Here is an 18,678-nt window from a genome sequence, read left to right as displayed (position 1 = left end):
TTTAAGATTTCATTTGTTCATTGTAGATATATACATGACGGTAGAGTATATTTTGACATATTTATACAAACATGCAGTATATCTATGTTTTTTTCAGTCTGCTGTTTCCTTATCCAACTTTTCCAGCCAAGATTCTATCCATCCCTCTACATCTAGCTCTAAGACAGCTTTCACTAGGTCTTCCTACCCCGAGTGAACCAATGGCTGCCTTCTCTCCATTCCTGGTGCACCCTGTATATCCCTTTTTTTTTTTTCGTGAATATTTACAATGCTACATTAGTATTCGTTCGATGCATGACTTTCTGCACCACTTGATTGGGAACTCCTTGAGGATTATAGCTGGAGTTTTGTATAGTGTTTAATAAATGTTTGTTACATGAATGAATGAATGAGTTAATGAGTTAATTATTTCCTTCTGCTATGGACGTTAGCATCCAAAACAGTTCTTTTCCATTTGGGAATCTCTCTATTTCCATATAGTATAATGAGGCCTCTTAAGTTTACCAGAGGTCTGGGAAAAGGAAATGTAATAAATGGAAAGTATTTTTTAAGTGGGCATGTATGGGCATTAGCTTAAACCTTTTGAAGACAGACGTTCCACTCCAGGAAACATTATGAACAAGAATGTTGAAAAAACGTTTTGTTGCATAATAGCTGGGACTGAAAAGTTCTTTTCTTTGTCCCTGGAGACAATAAGGTGATAGCCCACATTTCAATACCCTTCCACCCTCCTGTTCTTAATCATGTTTACTATATGAAAACAAAACATTTAATACTTTCATCCATACTTCTGGTTTTCTCTGAAAAGTGAAAAGCAATATATTTTCATGTTAATTGTTCTTGATTTTCATAATCTTGTGAAGATCAGGTGATATTTAGAAGGATCATGTATGTAGTGTTTTAAAACTAAATTGCTAGATCTTTTTCTGACTCCTAAGCATGATTATTGGGATTTTACAACAGCCTGTGAGATGTGTTTTCCTCAAATCTTGTTACAATATCAGCACATTACTCGTCTGGCTGGGAAAAGCAAATCTAAATTGCAGGAAGAAGGTAAGAATTATTTCTTCAATTTACAAAATTGTGGAAAATTCTGTCATCTAAAATCTAATAGACATGTTGGCTTTGGCATAATTTGAATCACAAAGCAATCTTTTTTGAACCCAGGTCCTTGAGCATGCTAGGAAAGTGCTCTACTAATTATCTAAATCCCCAGCTCTCATTTTTTTAAAAAAAATATTTTGAGACATTGTCTCATTAAGTTGCCTAAGCAGGCCTCAAACTTAAGATTCTTCTGTGTCAGCCCCCTGAGTAGCTGGGATTATAGGCATGTGCCACCACATCCAGCTTTATGGTACAATTTTGGGTTTGGGGGTTGTTTTTTGTTGTTGCTGTTGGGTTTTTGTTTGTTTGCTTTTGCTCCTAGGGCCTCATACATACTAGGTGAGTGTTCTAACACTGACCTATGACCCCAGCCTTCACAGCAAAATTTTAAAATTAAGACACAGAATCATGAATTTTTTAATCATATCTAGTCTGAGGACCATTTTTGTCTTAGGTAAATGACAGATTTAGGGAGACTTTGATGTCTTTACACCTTATAGGGAAAAAAATAAACAAGCCTTTGGAAATATCAAACATTTTGTGTTTTTTAAAAAGTTAATACAGCAAAGTTTTTTAAAAATATTTTATTTTAGCTGTAGTTGGACACAATACCTTTATTTTATTTTTATGTGGTGCTGAGGATTGAACCCAGTGCCTCGCATGTGCTAGGTGAGTGCTGTATCACTGAGCCACAACCCCAGCCCCTACACAGCAGTTATCTCTAGGGATAACAAAAAGTAATTTTGGAGAATTCTTGACTTGTCTATTTAAGAATTAAACCTGAGAACTGAGTATTTATTTACCAAATCAGCTTTTAAAATTTACTTCCATAATGATTACTTGGTTTGATTGTCTGTAGCAATCATGCATGGATTTCAATAACACTAGCCTTAGTAGGAAAAAGAAATAAAGTGAAACAGATAATGCTAGAAGTTTTATAAGTGGTCTAGCTCTTTACTGTGATTCAGCAACTTTTGCAGTTGCAAAGCAGAGCTTTCTGAACCTGCAGCCAACTGACCTGTCTCAGAGCAGGATTAGAAAGGTTTTTGGTACCTGAATCTATCTACCCTTCTAGGCTTGAAGGAATAATACAGCCAGAAGTTGTAGAGCTCTCTTCTGCAGGCTCAGGGCTTCTACATCACTTGGGATTTTGTCAGGCTAACAAACCAATAGGCAATGAGTGGTATGTTTTCTATTTAAAAAATAGATATAAGCCTTAAGTCTTGAGCCTTACATAAAACCTGAACTTTCTATGTCACACAACAGATTCAGCACTTCAGTAACTAATGTGTATTGGGGTCAGAAAGACCAGATACACCATTTAAAGTCATTGTTGTCCCTACAACTCATCCATGTTTTTTCTAAATAAGACCCATGGTTTGTTGGTCAGGTGTACACAGAAGACTGATATGTGGTCCATAGTTTCTGAATACTTCAGAGGCAGCTCTGAGGTGTGCCTAGAAGCTCCTCCTATGTCCAGACAAAGCTTGATAGAAATCTGTGCATGGGGGATCAGGGAGTTTTTGCTTGTACAATGCTGTCATCCTATGACCTTTCTAATTTTCTATTTAAGGAGTTTTTCTAGGAATAACTGTGGAAACTTATCCAGGTGCCATTGAATAGAAGTCTTCAAAACCTTTTTGAAACAATGTTATTTATAATTATGTAATAGAATATAATGGCAATATCCTGATCCTGTGAAATCCTGTGAATCAGGATTTCATCATTTCTACCCCTACTCTAACTTATGTGTCAACTTTTCCAGGTTCCTTTCTCTTCAGTATGTTTTTATTTCTTGATGGTCTTATATGGATGAAATTATTTTTCCTTTCTTTTTAGGGCAGTTTTGATGAATAAAATCTGGCCCTCTGGGAGTTGTTCTTGTGGCCACAGCTTAGTTGATAGAGGTAAGTGAAGAGTTTTTTGAATGTACAAAATTTCTTTCCTATGCAGTGTACTTAAATCATACCAAGCCATTTTTTTACCTGCCCTACAAAAACCAAATTGCTCTTCTCACACTGCAAAATCATCTGACTTCTCTTACCAGCAATACACTGCGGAGATAACAACAGGGTGTGTGCAGAACAGAGACATGGAGAGACATGGCATTCCCCCAATTACTGCAGCATTAGCACTGTATGCTTTTATTTTTCTTACACACACACACACACACACACACACACACATTCTGAATGAACTAAAAAGATGTAAAATATAAATAAGGAGGGCTTAAAAGGATGAGTATCCATACTTTCATTTAGTTTGGGACCTCATATGCCAGGACAACGTAATAAGATTCAGGTAATTAGAAAAAAAAAAACATGTTGCGGGATGTTCATAAAACAGTGGTCCTACTAGAGACACATCTGCCTTAGGCCAGAGGAATTTTTGGCAAGTTATTTGAATCACTGGTGCTACAGACTCCAGAGGTTTATATATAACTTCAGAGGCCCAGTGCAGAATGAAAATTCAGAGTCCCCTGTTTAAAATTGATTCACAATTTCAAGGACCATTAGAGCAGTAGAGCATCAAAACCAAGTGCCAAGGCTGGGGCTGTAGCTCAGTAGTAGGGTGCTTGCCTAGCATGTGTGAGGTACTGGGTTCGATTCTCAATACCACATATAAACAAATACAATAAAGGTATTGTGTCCATCTACAATTTAAAAAATTAAAAAAAAAAAAAAACAAGTGCCAGACACTCTTAAGCTTGAGCTCCTCTGCAGCTGTGACAGTGGCTCCGCACATACATAAGATCTGGGTGGCTTATGCCTGAAATTCCTCTCCAGATGGCCTCAGGTTCCTCCTATCCTCTTCAAGGCTCTTTCTCCTGAGAATCCATGAAGAAAAGTCCTGCATGTTTTGCTCATTTTGCCTTATGCATTTTAGTAGAAAATATGATTATCATTATGTTAAGGATCTGCTCATGACAAAAGGTGGACATGTTTATAAAATATTGGCTCTCTAAATGATCAATCTGTACTCTCAGCTTGTAGACCCCCTGTGGTTGAACATAGGAAGAGGGTCCCCTGTCTTCATCTTTCCAATTGTGTAAACAAAGGGGCTTGCTTCCTTTATCCCAAATAGGAAGCAAGCAGCTTCCTGGATCCCAGTCACCTCTCTTCTCAAGTGCTCAAATCACTTTTTTTTCCAGATGACCTATAGGTTCTCAGTTGATTCAGTGATACCAGGGATGGAAGGGAATGAGACAAACTCAGTCACAACTGGTTTCAAGTGATACATTTCTCACTTTTTGTTTTGTATGACAAATATGTTTTATTTTTCAGATATTAACTCATTGACCTACATAACTGCTGTGTAAGACAAAGATGATCATTTCCTTCTTGTTTCAGGTAAGGAAACTGAAGCCCAGAGAAGTTTAATGAATTGCTCAACATCACACAACTGGTTAGTGGCAGAGCTGGGTTTCAAATCTCAGCATGCTGGCATCAGAGGGCCTGCTCTTCAACTATGTGCTGACTCTTGCTGAACAAGCTGGCCTCTCCCCAGAGTTAATAGGTCATTGGTGCTAGCACACAAACTCCCTGAACCTCAGTTTCCAATATCAAGCAGTGATTACAAGGATTAACATTAAAATGCATGTGAAATAACTGTATAAGGTGCTATTTGATATTAATAGTTCTATAATTTTTGTTTTGCTTGAAAAGTATTCCATGATTTATGGAATCAAGTCTGAACTTCTTATTCTGGCTTCTCAATTTTGCATATATATAAATAATTTGCATATATGTAAATTATTTATATGCTCTAATTTTATATACAAATTATTTTTATATCTATTATATATAATTTGTATATATATAAATTATTTTTATATATTTTATATATATTCATACATATATGTATATTTATGGATGAACACAATACCTTTATTTTATTTATTTATTTTGTTTATTTATTTTTATGTGGTGCTGAGGATCTAACCCAGTGCCTCACATGTGCTAGACAAACACTCTGCCAGTGAGCCACAACCCCATCCCCTCTGCTTATTCTCGCATTTACATTTTTGACCTTGCTGACTTCATAAGTCTTTCCTCAATTCAAGGCTGTCTACATGTCCTGCCTGCTCCATGCAGCTTTCTCAGATAATGCCAATCTAGTCTCTACTGAACTTTTTATTTTTTTATCCTGCCTTCCCGTATCCCTTTTAAGGAAAAATAGCTCATTTTTTTCAATGTGGTTATAAATTCCCTGAGGATAAGCACCATGCTTCATTTGGAGAGTATATCTTGTTTCACTCTGTATTTGGTGGCTAATAAGATTTCCACTTTTCTCCAGCATCTTGCCTCACTGCTAGGCACACACTTGGCCTTCAGGAACACTTGTGGATTTGTGTTAGATGTGCACAGCATATGCTCAAGTGTTCAGCACACAGTGAGCACTCCATAAATTGTATTTTTAGAGACAATCTGTTACCACATAAGGACTACCAGAAATTACTCATCCTCTTTGTGTAAATGGATTTATACAATTATAATGTTTAAGACCTGAAATAAGGATGACAGAAAGAAAATCATGAGGATTTTTTTAAGCTCAAAGGAGCATTAGAACTTCTAGCTCAAATGTTTTCAGTAGTATGTCACAGAACAGGTGTGAGGTTTGTCAAAAATAATTTGTTATTAAAGATAATGTTTCAAGTTTGAAAAAGATTTACTAATTTTTAATGAGTTAATGTGGATCCCAATGTTCCTTAGTAATGAGCTTATTTTTATTCAATTGGCTTCTTGTGCATGAAGGCTAAATCCAACTTAAGATGAGGCAAGTGACTCTTAAGAGAAGGAAAAGACATGCCACCCAAAGAGTTAGCAGCAGCAGGGAGGCTAAGTCCTAGGACTTCTGGTCCTTTGTCCAATGAGCCACACTCCCACTGTCCTCAGATCCTCCTCACTCAACAAATAAGTAGAAATCTATATGATTTAAGAATGAACCAAGGCAGCATCTGGTAAAATTCAAAGTCTTACATAGTAGAAATACTTGTCTCCTAGTCAGGGATAAGATTTGGGAAAGATTTTTTTTTTTTTTTTTTTTTGGAGAGGCAGGGCAAGAAGAGTTTGTGAAACTTCCTCTTTCCTGGCCCTCTTTCCATTTATCTGAAAAATATTTGAGAAAGCATATATTTGCTCCATTCTTCCTAAAACTTTATCATGCCCTTGTATAAATATCCATCCTTGAACTGTTGATTTTGTTCTAGAAAGGAACTAAGAAAATCTAACTGAAAAACATCAACACAGGCAGAGCATTCTCTGGATTATTCTATAACTAAATAATTAGCTTATTCTTAAAATTCACATTTGAGCTCTTTGCATAGTACAACCCAACAACTTCCTAATGAGCTCACACAGAATAAAATCTGAATAAATGCAGCATAAAATTAATGAAATTCATCCAGTAGTTCTGTCCTCCAAATTACCCAGATTACTACTGAAAACATTCGTGCTTTTCGGAGATCAACTTAATAAAACGTATTTGGCTCCTAACTTCCAAGTTCAACATTTGAAATGTAATCATACTCTAAGTCCTTAGTATCCCAGTGGTATCCTTTTAAATTTACTTTTTAAGATGTTGGTTTGGACAAGGATAACCGTAATTTCTTTTTTCATAACTTGCTGTAACATGACAAAAGAAAACACACGGAAAAGTGTTGCTGGATTTTTCTTTCATTCACTGGTACTGTTAATATGCTCCTCAGAAACCTCTGGAAAGCAGAGAAACTTTGGATGCTCACTTTTTTCCTCTTTTGACTCTTGCAAAAGATCATGTCAAGACTGAGGGCTTTATTTCTTTGTTTCCAGTTAAAATCTATTTGACCAGATAGAGACACATTAGTCTAGCCATAAAAGTATGGCTGAAATTTATGATCAGGAAGAGGCCAAATACCACTTTTCAGCTAAGAGATTTGCTCACTGAAATGAATCATTGAATTTCTGAAGCTCTGCTGATTTGTCTAAGTGTACATCAGTTTCCCTGATGATAGAAAACTTGGCAGTATTGACTAAAAGGGTGGGATGATGAACAATAAAATGGGAAAAATATGAATTTCCCTGAAATGTGACAATGCAGTCTTTCTAGATAGATTCATAATTTAATTTGCCTAATCAGCAAACAGAATTAGTAAACTCATTCATCAACAGAAAAGACAACTCCTTTGAAAAACAGATAAATGGAAAACTCATCATAATCTTTCCCCCAAATAAGCAGATTATTGTAATTTATAAACAAGTAAGAAACTCATTTAAACCTTTTATAGTCAAATTTAGAAAGAGAGATTAACTGAAGATGACTGGTACATTTGAATCCAGTAGAGATAAAGTCAGTTCAGTGCTATGTCCAGGCTTGACAACTGAAAGAAGAAGAGGTATAAGGTTCCAATACTAGTTTTATCAAGATCCTACTTTTTTGTGTGTATCAGCCATTCCTAAAGTAGCCTGGAATCATAGACTACCAAATTGGGATATATCAATTGAGTTCAACCAATTCAATGCTGTTCCCAGATGGGGAACCTGTAGGTTCTAATATTGTATAAATACGTCCTTTATGAAACAATCCTGTTCAGAAATATGATGTAAGATGGTCTTGAGTCCAAAAACATTCTCTGCTACCTAGAAGACTAAAGAAAAAAAAACAGTCAACTACATAGAGCCATTGAAAGAACTGAATGATAAGCCTTCAGGCTTGTCAGGGAGTACATTTTCTCTCCACTCAGAATCTCCCAGTTCCAAAAGCCAATAACAAGACAATCTCACAGATCAGCAGTAATGCTACATTTGGTGGTGGTGGTTCAGGGGTAACCAAGGATTGAACTTAGAGGCACTTGGCCAGTGATCCACATCTCCAGCTCTATTTTGTCTTTTATTTAGTACCTCACTTTTGCTGAGGCTCGCTTTGAACTCATGATCCTCCTGCCTCAGCATCCCATGCAGCTGGGATTATAGGCATGTGCCACCACCGTCCAGCTAGTAAAGCTACATTTAACTCTAGAATAAGATCATTGGGTTCACTGGACACACTAAAGTATCCCTGAAAATTGGGCCTATCTGCATGTAACAAAAGTTGGATCTTAACTTTGTGTTAGCATTAACTGTTATGCCATTTTCATGTGGTATATCTTTGCATGTGTGTGTTTCTTATAAGCTCTAAAAACATTAAGAGTAAACATTTTTTAAAATTTCCTGAAACAGCTGGTGATCCATTGTAATTATGCCATGAACATAGATCCTCTGGTTTTCGACCTTTTACTTTAGTGTTCATATGAGAGGCAAGTCTCATTCATCCATCCATCTATCCATCTATCCATCCATCCATACATCCATCCATTCATTCATTAAAGAGCTATTTATTAGAGACTTATCATACTCCATAACACCATCAGGTTTAAACGATCTGAAAGTGAAAGTGACTTGACAAGGGAGGGATTTAGCCAAGGATCACCCACATAAGAATCCATTCACTAATTCTGTCTGCCAAGCAGTCACTTTGTGACCTGAAAGGTACCTTGGATTTCAAGTTGTAGCCAACATTCTGTCAAGACCAAAATGCCCACAAATGCCAGATAATAATCTGACAGATACCTATGTCAGATATTTCTTTTTATGGAAATATTGATAGCAAACATAAAGCAATATTTTAAAGAATAAAAAAATAATGAGTAAGTATTTACAAAGCAGGTGACTATGGAAATGCAAATCAGGTACATTTGCAGCCCCATCCAGGAATAACAAAATGTATTTTACCAGTCTTTTCTTCAGTATCAGCAGTGGCATTGTGGAATTGTTGATGAACACTTGTATATCACATGTGTTCATAATTAAGAGCTGAATTAATTTTATTCCCTTTTGTTCCAACTAATCTTTGCAAAGGATATAATAATTGGGTATACTAGCACTGATTCTCATCCTTTAACAAAATACTTACCAATGTGGCTATTCCAATTGTTTTGGCTATCCTGTGAATGCTACATGAATAAACAGAATATATTGTGCATATTATCAACAATTGCAACACAGGTTAGTCTGTTTTAAGACCTTATGTCTGGACACCACAGGTATCTCAAATCTTTTGTTACATTATACATATGTAAATGGAGTATAGCTGGCAGATATGTTCAGATGTGATGTTTTCACTGAGTGCAAATAGCCAGAGAATTCAATTTGCCATGATACCTCCATAATCACAGAACAAAAGAATACATTTCTCTCTTTCATTCTGTATCGTTTTTGGTCTTAACTCTAGCCTTTCTGAATATAGTAATAGCATTTCTGTTAATGAATTCACTATTTCTATTTCTTGGATTTTTATTTCAGCCTCTAAAAATATGAAATTATCAGATCACTACTTGTATTACACCAAATTTTATAATCAAAAACAGCTGGCTTCAGTTTAGATGTGTGAGTGTGGAGGGGCGACTGGTTATTCAGTGGACATTGCTTCAATTTTAGAGACATCTTTATCTGAACTGCTTTCATTGTTATTGTTTACCTCCAATTAAAAAAATATGATTCTACCAGATATTCATGGAGAAGTATTAATATATATTTTTAACAGCTCATTTTTATCCTAATATAAAGAATAAAACCCTAATAGGTAAGCATTTGAACAGTATACATCAAGGCAAATGGGATGGTTGGCGCAATATTTTTTCTTAAATCCCTAAAGAATTTTCTAACTAATTCAAATGTTCATTTTTAGTGAATATTTATTTATTAATTGAATCTAACTACAGCATGAAATAACTGTGTAAACAGTTTATCCAATAAAATACAATATAATTTGATCACATTTCCAATATTTCATTTTGCCTATTAACAGCCCAAAATATGACATTTATTTTCTTAAACAATGTTTCTATTTGGCACAGAAGTCTATATACACCAGAGCTTGTTTCATTTGCCATTTATTCCAATAACTTGAGAACAATCATTTGCAACTAAATCTAACAGTATTTGTACAAGTACTTTCAAGCTAAAATACTGCTAAAAAAATTCCAACACACATGCAGTTCAATATGTTTACATAATAACATATATTTATTATAAAACCTGTGACTCTAAGCACTTTGTAGAATGTGAATACAGGAGTCATTCTACCCTCCAATAAGATATTGTCATATCTGGGAGAGGAGATGCTGCTGAGCAGAAGAGTCCTGTGTTCAATTGAATTGAGATGGGTAGGCTACTTGGACTGTTCAGGAAGGCTACTTTGCCATCAGAGAATCACTCGATAGCTCAGTTCACGAAACTGCAGCAGACTTTCAAGTATAAGCCCTTAGCAACCAAGAAACTGGTAGCACAAGCAGCACTGGCAAGACACACTCTTATTATGCACGTGAGCTCTGTTTTAAGCAAAGTTGATTTTGAAAATCCAAACATACAAAACAGATAAATCAGAGTGTGGTTATTTGTATTATAAAATGTTTTTCTTCTTTATAAAAGGATTCACGAGTTTCCTCTAAATTACAGCTCCCTTAATGCATTAAAATACAAGGATTTACAAAACTTCAATTTACACATGACTTTTTGCACAACCATTGTGAGAAGCAAAGTACACCTATATACAGTACTTAATTTTCTCTCTCACAATTAAGTGTCTTAATATTGTATTGGTAAAAGACACTTAAATCAAAACATTACCTTTTAAGCCACAGAAATATAAACTAAATATTGCTTCTAAAACATGAATATTCCAAAAAATTTAAGTAGGTTTGTGGTTTTGTATTTACAGTCTTGGTAGTCAACTTTACAAATTAGATCTTAGATAGCACAAATGTATAGCTATCATCAGGCCATAGTATTGGGCCTAATTTTGCAGTAATTTGTTTTATTTTGGTGGTTTCTTTTTTGTTTTCTTTTTTAGCTGTACAACTCCAAGAGATGTTAATAGTGGCTACATTATAGCCAGCCTATTTATGATATATTGATTTTATATTGTACTGCACAGATGCATCTTTAAAAGCTCATCCATCTGCATTGCATTATTGTTTCCACTGTTTACTCCGAGTGATTGTCATTCGGGTAAAGTTCTCCTTTATTTGAACTAAGCTCCTTGCCAGGTGGGAGAAAGATCCTGTGAGGGTGAGGGGGATTGGTAGCAGTGGGAGTGGGGGATGAGGAGGGTGGAGTGGGGGCAGCAGAATTCCTGCCTGCTGTATCTCTGTGTACCCTCAACACACAGCATAGAGCCTGGCACCTAGGAAGCAAGCATTCAAGAAACATTTATTGAATGAATGAGTGGATGAAGAAACGAATGTTTTTGAATTGTCTGGAAGATTTTCTTTACTCTAGCAATCCAATCCAGTAGGTTTCTGGAATGTGTACAATAAAAATGAAATTTTAGGATCCAAAAAATTATAGAACCTCTCTTATTGGTTGTAAAAAATGTAAAACCTTAAAATACGGAGCCCTTGAAAACATGGAATCATTTAGAAAAATTAAGTCACCTTAGAGGTGAGATGACAAAGAAGAGGAAATTCAAGGGTCATTTCCTTATTCACCAAATGCTGGAGGGAACTAACAAGGCACACAGGTTGGCCATCCACACCAAATTAGACTCTTGGCAATGGTGTCCATTCTGAGAAGTGGAACTTTTGAGTATTTCAATACAAATTTAGCCAGAGGTATACTTGGAAACAGTAAAAGCAACTAATTAAGAGCTAGAATCAAAGGGAATTACCATTTGCCATTGTAGGTTCAGACATCTAGATCTGTTACAGGCAGGGCCCTGGGAACTGCATTCTGTTGGCTGGAACCATTTGTGCTGTAGCTCACACCCTTTAGAAGCTGCATGTGACGTGAAAGGGAAATAGTAAAATCCAGCTGAAGGAGATAAAAATGAAAATCCTAAAATAAAATATGTTTGAAAGCATTTGAACGGATAAAGCAAAACAATATGGTCAGTGGAGATGAAAATACATTAATAAAACTCAAACTTTTATGATTAGTAGGAAATAAAGCTTCAAAGTATATGGTGTATTATGTTTTTAGATGAAATAGTCTTGACATTCAAATGATTTTGTCTTACAACCTAAAGTAAATAAAGAATGAATCTAAGAAACATAAGAATAAAGAATTAAATCACAACTTTTAAGCAAAATAGTTTAAGAATTTGAGTTCTTCCAGGAGGCCTTATTATGGAACTAAATGAATGTTAAAGTAGCTTTCTTTAAGATTAATGAGTGAATTTTTCTAAGGACACTAGCATTTTATAGGAGTGGCTTTACTTTAAGGAGAATAATAACAAACACAGAAGTGAAATTACTATGACGATAGCTCTAGTCATATGGTTAAGCCTAAAAACTAATTTAAAGACAATATCTGTTAATTTGTCTTCATAATAACTTTCCAATATACCTACTTCTGTATTCTGTATTTATTATTATACCACAAGAAGAATTTTTCAAATTTATATGTAAGCAATTCAATGACAAGGTGATATCCAAGAGCTTTCTCCGACTTCAACTGTTGTAATACTCTAGTTTTTCTTCTGAGAAATGTAAAATTTCTGTACATTAAACTTTCTTGTAGACCATTTCAGCCCACCATTTTCAACTTTGAGCTAGTGGATTTAAACAGGAATTTTGATCTCTAATCAAAGAATGAACATGTTAGCTTCTCACTCTAGATATTCATATTCAGAGATTTCAAATTATTAAGGACATTTTTCCTGAATTCCCTTTACATTTATGTATGTATACAATTATCTTCTATTGTTTAAAAAAGTATTTTGCACCAGTGGTTATTAATCCAAACAATTTCGATTAAGGAAACTTCTAATTGAAAGCCTAGTGCAGGAATTGTTAATAGTGACCAACAATATACTATTAGTCATTTTAAAGCTTTAAAAGTAAGTTATCAGGATCCACTTCAATCTCCACATGATAATAAAGGATTATTATGTGCAGTAACCTATTTATGAAAAGGAAACAGTGTGCTTCTTTCAGACGCCATCACTTGCTTTAATAAGGAATTGAAAAGCTGGACTACTTTATATGCAGATCACCATCCCAGTTGCATAAGGATTTACAATAGACAAAACAAAACTATTTTTTGTTGTAAAGAAGGGCTGTTTGTTTAAATCACACAATAATGTTTGCATCTCAAATTATTTACAGGCTAATAAGGCTTCATAAATATTATATAGACTTGATTAGTTAAAATCATTTTAATGCTAAGAACAAAATGAAAGGCTTGCTTAAGCTGACAAGAAAATTTTCAAGTAAAATATGGCTAAAGAAGGCAAAAAGAGAAAAAGAAGTTTATTATCATGGTTTAGGTAACTACTAATTGATTTGGAGATGCAAATAGTACATGATTTGGTAGCACCCCATTAATGATTCAATTAAACTCAGGAGGAAAATGCTGCTTTGTCTTAAAATGTGAAAATTGAGAATTCTGAGTCTAACTTTAATCCTAAAAGAAATAGAAAGTAATGTGTACATTTTTATCTTCTGCCTTGAATTTGCAGAGAACTTATTTGGGAAGTTTTAATCTCACCTTTGAAGTCTTCCTTCAAGGTATTTAATGGCTCATATGTCTTTGTTAAATGAGGTGTGTGGCGGCCTCTACTGGTGTGTGTTTATAGAAAATGTTTCAGTAGGCAGAAAAAATATTAATTTCAATTAAAAAGTTAGAAATACAGACTCTTTCATTTAAATATATAAAAATATCTAATTTAATGCAGAAAAAATATATTACAAGTTGTGTAATGTATTCTTAATTAGGAAAATAATCTAAAACACTGACCATGTTAGTGTAAAATAATGACTTATGGAAGGGCATTAATTGTTCAATTCACTCTGATATTGGGTTAAATATATTTTATTAATGAATCACTAATCCCAACTGAGGTGGCTTATTACCTCTAGTCCACTGTTAAATCCCCTTAGTTGACTTAAATAAAATCACTTAAAACAAACCCAGAGGAAAGCAAATATTTTACAGTTAAGTCTTTAAAGTTCTAAACTAGAATCATTTCATGACAGGCTGGTTTCTATAACTCAAGCAAACTGTACGTTGACTTAATATAGCTGACATATAGATCTATTTTACAGTGTTTTCATTTTAAAAATACAACACATTAAAATATGTTCAATTTATCAAAGCTAAAAGCAACATTTAAGTAATGTACTTAAAGTGCGAAGGCACTTTAACACAAAGAAGTGATGCCCAGTGGCTATACTTGGTAACTGAAGATGGAAACGCCAAATATCATTATTTACAAAAGAAGTTATAGTTCCAAAAGATCTTTGGAGATCTTCTAAAAATACACTAATTATCCATTTTCATTTGAAAAGTCTGTCTATTCTTCGTTATTAACTATAATCTCCTCTTTCCACTCCCACACTGGAAAAAAGAAGAAAATAGAAACAAAACCATAAACAAAATATATGAAAAATGCATTGTAGAAACATTCATGTCCACTGATGGTTCCTAAGAAGAAAAGGGGGGAAAGTGGGGGAAGAGTGAGAAAGAAATAATTTAAAGGAAAACTTGCAAAAGCAATACCATTGCTTCACCCCATCTCCCAAACATTATCAAAGTCCCCCATTAACACTGGGAAAGGGAGAACACAAACAAACACAAAAGCAAATGCAGTGCTTCCGACAGTTTGGAGCAGCATCCTTTGATACCATAGGGTTGTCAATGATTTCCCTTCACAGCTGACTGATTGCAGTTTGTTTTTCCAGAACTTCGAGGTAGTCTGGTTCTGATTGCGGCTTAGCTTGCAGTAAAGGGTGGTCGGGCTTTGACTGCCCCACAAAGCATTTTCTGGGAGTTCCATATAAAACGGTTTTATTGATTCTGTCTTGGTTTTGGCGTCGAGATTCATATGAAGGGGCAAACTGCCTTTTAGGTAAGGTACAAAAGTTATAATGGACTAGGCCTGCGCTGGGGAGTTCCTTGACTCGCTCAGCAATATTTTGATAGAGCATCTCAGGCTCTCTTGGTGTGGCCTGCTTTTCCAGCAATTCGGTGGCACTTATTGTGTAAGCAAGTGTGGCTGGCTCTTCTTTTTTCTCCTCCAGGTTGCCATAGTTGAACTCTTGCAAATTTCTGTAATAGGCTACTGGGTCTCCCTCTTTCTGCATGTAAATGGGGTTTTGGCACATCTGCCCCACAGGTGGGGGAATATAGTTGTAGACATGGCCATCTGTTTTATCATGAGTCTCAGTGTTGTATGACCCATACTGTAATTGGAAGGAACTTACATCTAAGTTGTTGGCACTCCTGGGAACACTTGGCACTCCCTTCCTGCGTTTCAGGACAAAGACAAACAAACCAGCCCCAAAACAGACAGATAGGATGAAAACAACAAGCAATCCTAAAATTAAGACAGACAGTGGTACTTCTGTGTGGAGTTCAGGATAGGAACTAGGAGACACACTAAGTGACCGAGGAGTGTCTGTGTTGTGATTCATTGACAAAATGGTCCCATCTGACAAGTTTGGGCTATCTGGACAAATAGCCTCCCTTCCCAGAAATTTCAGTATCTCCCCTGCATGCTTGGCAGGAGACTCACAAGTCACCTCATTGATGATGACTGGGGAATTGGCATGTTCTGTCCAGTCCTTCAGCCCCATGATGTCACAGGTGCAGTCCCATGGGTTCTCTTGCAGATCTATTTGTATAAAAGCTGGAAGCTGATCCAGAACCCCTTTCACGGGCAGGTGTGAAAAATGGTTGTTTCTCAGATTCAGCCTGGTGAGGGCTGTGCCCCCAAATATGTTATCTGGTAAGGACCGGAGCAGGTTATTATTCAGGAACAGGAGCTGTAAGTTAATCAAAGTATCAAAGGTCAGCGGCTTAATTTCTTTAATGACATTGTACTCTAAATAGAGATATTGCAAGCTCTGCAGTCCATCAAACATAGAAGGATACAGCACTTCAAGGTAATTACCATTCAGATAAAGTCTGCGTAAACTGGTCAGGTTTGTGAAGGCACCTTCCTGAATGACTGCAATTCGGTTGTTTCCTAAGTGCAACAAATCCAAAGAACTGTATTCTAAGAGGTCATTCTTATAGACAGTTTGAAGATAGTTTCCTGTTAGGTAGAGTTTCTTTGGACTGGTAGGTTTGGGCTGTAGGTCAGAGATATTAGTGAACTTCCTTTCTTGGCAGTTAACATTTAGACCATTGTCTGAGCTCTGACAAGTGCAGACACAGCTACTGGGGCAAGTGAGGGGCACAGGGGACTTGGTTTGGTATACCATGATTGGCCCAAAACTCTGCCTGTCCTTTGACACAGTTACTCTGGGAGTAGGACGATTTCTCATTTTGGGTGGCCGGCTGGCTTTAGGAGCCCTGGTTGGGTTGAGAGCAGGATTCACTGTAGGCGACAGCCTTTGCACATGTGTATCAGGGTGGCTGCCTCTCTGACTAGAGTCACCAATGGTTTTTCTGGGACAGAGGTCTTGCCTGGTCAGTTGGGTCACATCTTTCCCATGCAACCTGAAAGGAGTTTCACAGACAATTTCCCCCACGAAAACAGTTATGGTGTCCAGCCAAGCCTTGAGAGGAAGTAAATCACAAGTGCAATTCCATGGGTTTTCCTCCAGCTGAATCTCCATGATCCCTCCGATATGTTCAAGGACACCAGCAAAAGGCATTACTTTCAGCCTGTTTCCCCTCAAGTCTAAGTGGGTCAGCAGGACAAAGCGAAACACATTGCTGGGCAGCGACAGCAGAAGGTTGTCATTCAGGATGAGCACTTTGAGTTTATTAAGTTTGCTGAATGCCCCAGCCTCAATGGCACTGATGTAATTGTAGTCGGCCTGGAGGTACTCCAGGCTCTCCAGGCCCAGGAATGTGTCCTCCCGCAATACCTCCAGCTTGTTGTTATTGAGGTGCAGTCTCTTGAGGGTTTTCAGGCCGCTGAATGCCCCGGTTCGGATCTCCTGCAGTCCGTTGTTACCTAGGTGAAGAGTCACCGCGTTGGAGTAATTGACAAATTCGTTGGGATACAATCTCGTCAGGAGGTTTCCATTGAGAAAAAGCTGATAGATTCGATACTGGGGGGGCTGGAGCAGGCTGACAGTTGTAAATCCTTTGTTTTCACAGTTAATATTCAGTACATTTTCCTTCTCTTCGCACAGGCAGCGGATCTTGCAAATGTCTTTGGCAGTTTTGCGACTCTCCGTCTGTAAGATCCCGGCCACTGTTAACACACTGAGGAACCAAACGCCGCTCAGCATCTTTAGGCACCTTCAGTGTCAGCTCAGGTACCTACAGGCAAACCTTAAGTGGGGGGCAGGGGGAGGAAGCGGGATGCAGAGAAGAAAGAAACAAGGAAGGAAGATTAAAATGGCAAAGCAAGAGGGCGGAGTGGGAGGGAGGGTGAATGAGGGGGTGGGCAACACAGCAGAATGAAATCACTGCTTTCTCAAAGCGGTTTCTTCTCTCCTTTCCCTGCCCACTCCCCCCAGCCCACCCACACACTTGTTCCCGAATACACATGCTTGCACCTGATTTCCCCGGCGGGTCGCAGCCAGCCGCGGAGTCATTAGTAATGACTTGTCCTACTAAATCTAGCCCACCTCCTCCTCCCCTGGGGTATCTCTAAGACATTTCGGGCGGCTCCCGCGTTTGGGGCTGAAGAAATTGCTTTACTTCTTCTTCTTTTTTTTTTTTTAAACTGCGCAAAAAGGGGGGTGGGAAAATCAGGAATCGGGGATGGCGGCGGGGGTGGAGATGGGAGAGCAAAGACAGCTCATAGAGAGGGGTACTCACACATCAGGAGAAGACGGGACCCCCCTCCTCTGCAGTCCACCAGGAGTTTAGCATCTTCAGGAAGAGAGGGAGAGCAAGGTAAAAGAAGACGCCACTTCCAGAGGGGATGCCCAGCTTTTTGTTGGCTGCTTTAATTTTGTTGGGGGAAGGGTGTGCATAAATTAAAAATCCTGCGGGCGCAGAAGAGGAAGACGAAGGTTTGAGCCCCAGAGAAGCTGCGCTGCCAGTGCCCTGGGTGCAATTGCGTAGGGAGGTCCGGGAGCTGCCGGCTGGGGCGGCGGGCGGCGGGAGGCGGCCACAGCAGAGCCTGGGCGCGCGCTTTCAATCCGATGTTGGCGGCAGCAGTGCGTCTAGCAGTTTGAATTTTAGAGGCTTAGCAAGCTCCCTGGGACAGGGCTAGGGTGACGTCACGGGGGGAGGGTGTAGGCAGAGGATCGAGGGCGCACGGTGGGGGAGGGTGGGGCAGATGCTTCCCTTCTCTGCAAGTGGCTTTGCAAAGCTCTATTCCCGGCTGCGTCAGTTGATTCTGAACTACTCCACCTCCAACCCTGCTGGCAGCCAGAGAAGCTTCTGCAGAGGGGTTTCTCAAGAACCTGCCTGGCTAAGGCACTGGCATCACCAGAACTTCTCAGACCCCTGAGTGGTCTTTTCCACACCCTCTTTCTCACATGCATGATAAGGGCAGTGACCTGTACATTCCAGGTCTCATCCCAGACCCAAGCAAGGGTCCAAAGCCTCTTAGGAAGGCTGTGTGATTTTTGCCTGTTTGCTACAGTACTGATGTCCACCAGCCAGCCTTCTGGCTTAGATGTCCTCAGTGCAGAGAGTGGGGTGACTG

The 18,678-nt window shown here is 37.8% G+C and overlaps 1 protein-coding gene and 1 non-coding gene across 2 annotated transcripts; one reads left to right on the top strand and one right to left on the bottom strand.

The window, feature by feature from the left end:
• The first annotated feature begins 918 nt into the window (after positions 1–918).
• Positions 919–1,022, top strand: LOC114096664 (small nucleolar RNA U13). The gene has a single exon (XR_003583468.1). It is a non-coding gene; the product is annotated as a small nucleolar RNA U13 (small nucleolar RNA).
• A 13,745-nt stretch (positions 1,023–14,767) lies between these two features.
• Slitrk2 (SLIT and NTRK like family member 2) lies at positions 14,768–17,305 on the bottom strand. Its single transcript, XM_027940200.2, has one exon. It carries the CDS (start codon positions 17,303–17,305, stop codon positions 14,768–14,770), a length of 2,538 nt encoding a protein of 845 aa, XP_027796001.1.
• Between the last annotated feature and the right edge of the window lie 1,373 nt (positions 17,306–18,678).

The sequence above is a fragment of the Marmota flaviventris genome, chromosome X (assembly GCF_047511675.1).
Source record: "Marmota flaviventris isolate mMarFla1 chromosome X, mMarFla1.hap1, whole genome shotgun sequence".
NCBI classification, from domain to species: Eukaryota; Metazoa; Chordata; class Mammalia; order Rodentia; family Sciuridae; genus Marmota; species Marmota flaviventris.
This window is presented reverse-complemented; position numbering and strand designations above follow the sequence as displayed.